Here is an 8,174-nt window from a genome sequence, read left to right as displayed (position 1 = left end):
AGTGTTTAAAAAATGTCAGAAATCTTTCCGGACCTTCTCCTTTATGTATCTGAGTCTGTACTAGATTTTTGCGAATAAATCTAAATAATATTGAGAAAGATTCAAAATATGTTCTTACTTTACGTAAGATATCATTCGATCATGCATTATTAGTCATAAGTGTATTCCATGCAGCAGCCTATCAAATAATACGAAATTTAGTTTTGTCTTGTATGAAAATAGAGATATTTTATATATGAAGTGCTCTCCCTTTGAGAGGTGTGGCTTCACATAGATCCTTTCAAGCATAAATTGATATACTCCAGATTTAAGACGCATTTCATATTTTTGAAAAAGGTAATTTTATCATCTTTTTGTAGATTTCTATTTCTATTGTTCATTTGATGATAGAACGTCTTGACCACAGTGCTAACATGCAAGTGGACCAAATTCAAAGACCAGGAAGTACTGTTAAAAATAACTTCCTATTACTTAGGTAATGTTTAATATCACGGATATTGATACGGGTTTTTACTGCGCTTCACATTAGAATGATAATATTAAGCAATTATTATTAAATAAGTTATTTTAGATATAAGAAGACGTGGTATGATTGCCAATGAGATAACCCTCCACAGTAGACCAAATGACATACAAGTTAACAACTATAGGTCATCATACGACCTTCAACAATGAGCCAAACCATGAACCGCAAAGTAAGCTATAAAAGGCCACGAAATGGCAAATGTAAAACAATTAAAACGAGAATTCGTTCGATTAGTGATTTAGTTGTTTGTTTGTTTAGTTACTTAGTTGAATATCTACTTGTATGATTAGTTTTTTTTTACTTGTTTATTTCACATGTTTTTTTGTTTTGTTATTGCTATCTTAACGTAAATTAAAACATGTCGATTTCAATTGAAATAATACAACTTTTGTTCCATTTAATTTGATTATAACCATTAAACTTATGTACTCGATAACAATTAAAGTCCTGTTTAAAAGTTTCTATTGGAACCTCCTGTAAACAGAGAGATATTAATATGTTTATTGATACAAAATTTAGTCTGAAAAACATTGTTTGTTTATAAGTTGAAATTCGGCTTCTAAATAGCTTGCAGCAACTGCTTGTATGTTGTGTTATGACACCACTGTCCCATGTTTTGGGGAGGGATATTATCTGAATATGATATCCCCAGTCACTTTCTATATCTGTCTGTCCAAACCCTGGAGTCCGTGGTTAAGTTGTTGTTGTTGGTTGTCGCATGTCATAAATGTTTTTCTTTTAATGTTCTCAACTTAAATCAGACCGCTAGTTTTCTCTGTTATATATATATATATACACACATTTTGTCATCAGGGGCCTTTTATAACTTACTATATGGTATGGTTTTGCTCTGTGTAGAAGGCCGTAATGTGACCTGAAGTTGTTTGCATCCAATCTTATCCTTTTTGTGGACAGTTGTTCTATTGGCAATCATACCATATCTTATTCTTATATGGTTACCAAACGTAGAGCAAGACAATTTTATGTTTGTACAGCAGTTTTAATTCTGTTTTCAAAATAGTATAAATGAAGCTCAGTGTTTCTTTGAGCATTGAAACTAATCTTCAGGTTTTGATATTTTCTTTTCTTTTTGGGTTATTGCGTCAAGACTTCGAGCTGCATTGTGGTGTCACAGTTTTCCAGAGAAATGTTTCGTATTCAATCATATTTAAAGAATCGATTTTTATCTTATTTAAAAAAGGTGTGCTTGGTCGTTCCTACAAAATGAAGCAAGCACTCACTTTCTATTTTTTATTTTCAAGTTTGCGTATCCGGACATGGCCGATCAACATGATAATTTCAGTAAAACAGAAGAACTGTCAAGGTATATTTGGAAGTCATATCTGTGTCATGGAAAGGCAAACTTAATAACAAAAATAGCTAAGAATATGGCATTAGTTTACGACTGCATTAGTACTAACAGATTAAACTGGGACCAATATTCAGGTGGCAGCACATTTGACGGGACGTCTGATTATGGGAAGAGCGATGTCGATGATATGATTGTGTTTAGGGGTGTAGTTGTTAAACATAGCGAAAGTATCGATTCAAATGTAGAAAAGAAAAAGGGTTCTGATGAGCAAGAACATCGTGCTGTACTGGTTACCGAATCATCAAACTGTAGTCCTGGATATTATAGGTTGATTCCAGCATCCGACGTTGAGACACTTGCGTTAATGTTTGGTTGTCAGCATGAGGATTTAGTGGAAGAAAGATCGGGCAAAAATTATTTATCAAGCGAAAAATTTCTTAAGTGTATGATGAAAAGATTTGAGCATACAATACCACTGAACACATCTTCACACACTGTGCACGGACCATCTATGAAATTTGCCCACGATAACATATATGGTTATCACATAAATAGACCAGACCTTCCGTTGGATCATGACACTGCTCACGCAATTATTTACGGTCAATCGCCAGTATGTATGAAAGAGTGGGCCCAAAGAGAAAGAAGATTTAACTGGCCAAGTCAAAACATTGTAGAGAAAATTCAAAAACTGTCTTGGCACTTCATTCCTGTAGGTGATAGATCGTCCCACAATTTCTCGCTCGAGTGGCGCTTATCTTTTCTCCTTGGTGAGAGACAGCTTGCTTGGGATTTTAATGATACACAAACACAGTGCCTTGTTATTTTGAAGAAATTACGAAATACTCTCCTCGAGCCTGTTATTCCAGACCTTATCACCTCTTACCACTTGAAGAATACTGTGTGTTGGTTGTCAGAGGAAACTGATATTGACCAATGGGTTCCAGAAAAACTACTTACAAGAATTGAAGATTGTTTGACGTACCTACTTAATGCTGTTGAAAAGGAAAAATTGTCTCATTATTTTCACAGACAACGAAATTTATTTCATAATAGATTTACTGAGAATAAAATGAAAAAACAAGTTATTTCCAAACTTAATACTATAAGGAACAATTTATTACAATGTGCAATGACTTATGGTCTACCATCAGACAGCCATTTATATAAGTATTGGAAAACACATGAAGGAAACATAGATGGAGTTCTAGAATCTTCCAAACGAAACAAGGAACTCAATGAATTATTTTACCTGAAGAAAAAGGTCAGTGTTCAGTCAAGATTTAACCAAGGAATCTCATATGCATTTGCGAACATTGCAGATGCTTGTGAATCTCTTCATAAACTTTTACATACTTCCCAAGCAATTGATGCGCTCTTAGATGTCGATACTAACTTTAAAACGAAAATTCTAAAATGTTTAGCTATTCAAATGGGTTTTAGATATTACGAGCAATATATCAATGAAGAAAATATACAAAGGAAAGAAGAATTACTGAGAAGTACAAGAAAGCACTTTGAAGATGGTGCATTGATAGATGATTTCACTGGAGCTCTCTATTCTTTATCTTTACATTTTTGCTTAAAAGAATACAATACCGTCATTAGTAAAATAAATGAAATGCTGGGGCACAAGAAATACCTTTTATACACTGGGAAATGTTCCCTTTTACATGGAATCGAATTAGGGATGCCCAATGGAAACATATTTCAAACATCCGAAGCTCCGGTGACCGCAGATGAAGATGACGAAATCGAAAGTGCATTTGATTTTATCTTTTCGCGTGACCAAATTGCTTGCTTACCTTATCCGTTACAAGTAGAATGCGCCATGGCTATGATTCATGACTACGGAGAGAGATTTATTCTTATTCACCCGGCCGTCTATATATTCTTCTTACTGCATATGTCATGTCTAAAAATAGAAAATTTTCTAGCAGCAGAGGAAGCATTAAAACATCTTGAAGAAGCAGTCAATGATATTGGGGGCAATCTGCATAGATATCGATCACTTAACATTTTAGGATACAGCTATTCTGCCCACAAAAGGACAAACGAGGCTCTGGAATGCTACAGATTATCTCTTTATCATTCATGCAGTAAATTACCACGTGTGAAGAATGCTGCCATTTATCATGTTGCTATTTTAGCTTATTATACATATAAATTTTACGAATTCTATTGTATTCCAATGAATTCATGATGTAGCTTTGGTCCATCAACCCATGAAGAAATCGTTGATAGAGACTGTGGTGAGGAAGATATTATCTATAGCAGGAATTAGGTTGGAATTGTCATCATACTGAAACAAATACGAGACATTTGAACTTTTGCAGAAGGGAATACGAAATAACGGCAGGATGGGGAAATATCACATTTTAGAAAATACATATACAATGAAAATATCAGGATATTTTGAGTCCATTCATGATTACTGATGGTTGTGTTATTCTACCTAATTTGGCAATGGAATCATAAGAAGAAGTACTAACAGAAGTCACATTGTAAATCTTGCCAAAGTTTTGTCAGAAGTCAGTTAATCTGAGAATGTTGCCATTTAAAATTTCCACAAAATATTCTTTGTGTACTAGTTTCATGATCGTCGCTTATTTGTAATACAAATATCATTTTTCTTTTGATGTTTTAATTGCAATTTTTTGTTGTACCATACTGTGATAACTAAACATGAAACCCATCTAGAATCTAAGAGGAAAGTTGGCGGATCATGTTGATTTTAATCCGTGGCTGAAGCTCCATCCCATTTTTGAAATTTATCCGCCTCTCAACTATTTAGGAAACTGAACAAAGATTAACTGAGAGAGAAAAATCCGTTTCTCATATTTTGTTGTCTTTAGTGTTTTTGAAATAATCCCTAAAATTGTGTTTTATCCCCGCTCAAGACTTTGTATAAATATGATTTTATATGAGAACCATTAACCAACCCTACAAAAAATATGTTGTTTTTTCTTCATTAATACATACATGGATTCGTTTAAATATTTAAACTCGTAAGGACCATGGTATATATAGTACTTAATCCTGGAATAGAGTCGTCCTTGTTATCCAGTATTACATAAAAAGGATATATCATAGCTAACAACATTAGAAAGCATTAAAGACATCACCATCCACCAATGCCGGACTATTTCGCAAAAAATAGACATAAAACGAACACAAGATGCAACAGGTCATTTGACATGGTACAGCGACAAAATGTTTGGGGTTTAACCCAGTTTTACCAAAAAACTTATTAGTTGTATAGTTATTACTAATTATAGAAAGTTCTCTTAATGAATCTTGTGTAGAGAAAATACGCGTTTGGCGTACTGAAATATTACCAATGAGTTTAACCCGACCAAAAAGGGAGAGAAGACAGCAAGGTTAACAGGAAATCATGTATAAGAGAGAAAGATAACAACATGGTTAAATAGGACGACAAGACAAAAAGGAAAGACGATACCAAGGGGATACATAAATAGAAAAGGAATGATTGGCTTCTTAAAATCCATTTAGCGAATATTAAATGGATATTCTGGATGATGACATTTTTCATGTAAGATACCTTGCTCTGGCCTAGACCAACAACCTTGGGCAGATTTTTGCCATGCTATCGCAATTGGTCACATGAAAACATTTTACTATTTTTTAAAAGTGTTGTCGGCTAATGAGACGCACATACGCGGCGTCGCCTTTTGAGTTTTTGTGCATGATGATGGAATCACTAGACTATAATTTTCTATTTTTCTTTTTAAACTTTAATGGGATTTGATATTTATGACATTTCTTTGATAGTTTCAGTCTGTAAAATTCATTTACAATTTTCCTGTTTTATGTAATGAAAAATCTTACTTTGTGAGAAACCACAGCGATTCCAACGACAAATACATCGAAGATGATATCATCAAAATGCTTTTTTTATCGACAACATAATTGCGCTTCGGACACATGCAATTTAATACAGTTTTTTGCATTGTTGATTTTGAGAGATTAATTTTTCGACAGACAATATGTATTCCAATGAGTCCTAGTTGTGCAACCCTATTGGTCGACTTGTTTTTGTACTGATATGAAGCAGAGCACACACAAAACCTTCTCAAAGACAAAAAGAAAAAAACATTTTCCAAAGTTTGTTAATTTCTCTTTCAGAAATATTGATTTCCTGTCGCTCAATAACCCACATTTAAACGAGTGTTGAGAATAAGCACTCTTCCGCAACTAGACAGTCTAATTCATATCTTGATCATTTCCTCGACATTGACACAGATTGACGATTTTAAATTACAATTATGACGAACGTGATGATTTCAACTTCCCATTTCACAGGAGTATCATAATCTGCCTCATCGTAAGGCCTTTATATATCTCAATTATTACGTTACAGTCGTGCAAAGTCATACCATACGGACTTCATTAAATGGGATATGCTCCTTTCACAAAAACTGCTTCAGCAGTGTTATGAGGAAGAACGACTGAAATTGACAGTCCATTGTTTCGATCTACTGAATCAAGCCTTTCTCAACTTATTTTTATAGTTGTCTCATTGACAATCCTACCGCGTCTTCTTATTTTATACTACATAGAGTTACCAGCATCATCACGAATTGGTTGACCGATGTGCCTTTGTCTCAACTTACTAGCGACATGATTCTATAGTCTTAGATCTTTAAATACCACAAGAGTTGTCTGATCTTTAATATTTCAGATTGTGTCCTATTCTCGATTGCGATATTTTGAATGAGTGTTGGTCACATGGCAGGTGATGCATGCATGTCAGGAGACACTTAACCTGTCGATGCACCCGCTTTCCACTCCTTTTGGAGTTCATGCGATTCCAAAAGTTTTTGTGTGTTAGCTTCATATGGATTTTTTAAATCTATTTATGAGATTTGACCATCGGTAAACTGCTGTTGTCTAAATTTTACCCTGTAGATGCATCCGATTTAGTTTCTTTTTTGAGTTCATGTGATTTCGTAATTTTTTTATCTTTTTTTACCTCTTTTGTGTCATTTTAACGGCTTTTTAAGATTTGAATATCGGTAAACTACTGTTGCCTCGTATTACACAGGGTGATTACAGGCTCGACAAACTATTGGCATTAAGGCTTTACATACTGTAAAGGCATTGTCCCCAGTGGTATAAAAATAGACTGAAGAGTGGCATGCAAAACACCTTTCCTAGTCTAATAGCCTAGAATTTAGTCATTGTCATTTTTTTAGTTCAATAATTTTTTTGTTGCCAAAAAAGTGGGGAAACAAAAACATCGTTTCTCCCTCATCCTCTCCGATTTCCAGCTTCCATGTCGATCCGGCCCATGTCGATCCAGCCCAAGTCGATCCCTCACATATTTAAAGTCGATCTGGCCCAATTTGAAAAGTGTTTAAGAGGAATAAAAATGATATATATTTGACTTGTAGTTCATAAATATGAATGAATTTTATGTATAACTCTTGTCAATGAAGAACAATATGGCACAATTTTAGCTTAGTTTTTTAGGTGTTATTTAGGTATTCACAAATCAACGAGATTTTAAAGATATAATTTTAACACAGGCACTATTCTGTCTAAGAAAATTACTTTTAAACTTTTTATAACATTTAAGTATATAGGTATTTTTTTACAGAGACAAGTGCCTGTGAATTTTAACTCTGCTTTAAAAATGACAAGGTCTTCAATTAACTTTAAAGAACTAGGAAGCATGTTCCAGTCCTTGGTTGCATCAAAACAGAATGATAAAGAATATATCCCTTTGATTTTTGTAACAACAAAGTTCAAAGGGATGGATCTTGTGTTGTACCTTTCATGTTCATTGACTTTTCAAGCATTGTTGTTCAGATATTGTGGACATTTGTCTTTGTAGATTGTGTGCATATGCAAATGAATGTGCCAATCAAGATTGATTAACTCTGTTTTCAATTTTCAGAAAACCGAATCTGGATAGTTCTGGTTTGTCAAAATTTGGAGAATATCTGTTAATGAATCTTACAGTTTTGCTTCGGCCAATTTGAAGTATTTTTTTTTAATTTCTGGGATAGTCTGGTATTCCAAGAAAAGCAGGAATAATCAAAGTGACAATGAAGAAGAGCCTTTTTAGCATTATTTGAGGTTTCAGTGGACAGGCAATTTGCCTTTTGGTACATAAATGTTAGTTTTAGAACAATTACATCAAGTTAATCAAGAATAGCTCTCACAACTCCACAAATTTTAGAAACTAAAAACATTGATAATATCAATCTATTGAGGAAAAATGGATTGATTCATTGAGTGATTGTTATCAGCTTAACCTCTAGAGCAATTTATGTCATATTCATGATGAGAACAAAGTTTTTAGTGGTGCAA

The 8,174-nt window shown here is 33.8% G+C and overlaps 1 protein-coding gene across 1 annotated transcript; it reads left to right on the top strand.

Moving 5' to 3' along the window:
- The first annotated feature begins 265 nt into the window (after window positions 1-265).
- On the top strand, window positions 266-4,470 carry LOC127729803 (uncharacterized). Its single transcript, XM_052237709.1, has 2 exons — window positions 266-336; window positions 1,789-4,470. The coding sequence occupies exon 2, from the start codon at window positions 1,804-1,806 to the stop codon at window positions 4,039-4,041; it is 2,238 nt and encodes a 745-aa protein (XP_052093669.1). The 5' UTR covers window positions 266-336; window positions 1,789-1,803; the 3' UTR covers window positions 4,042-4,470.
- Window positions 4,471-8,174: the final 3,704 nt, after the last annotated feature.

Source organism: Mytilus californianus, unplaced genomic scaffold, assembly GCF_021869535.1.
Source record: "Mytilus californianus isolate M0D057914Y unplaced genomic scaffold, xbMytCali1.0.p SCAF_2, whole genome shotgun sequence".
Taxonomy (NCBI): domain Eukaryota; kingdom Metazoa; phylum Mollusca; class Bivalvia; order Mytilida; family Mytilidae; genus Mytilus; species Mytilus californianus.
Note: the sequence above shows the minus strand (reverse complement) of the source record. Positions and strands in the feature narration are given on the sequence as shown.

Coding starts and splice junctions, on each gene's coding strand:
- LOC127729803 (XM_052237709.1), top strand. CDS start 1,804: ATGGCCGATCAACATGATAATTTCAGTAAAACAGAAGAACTGTCAAGG.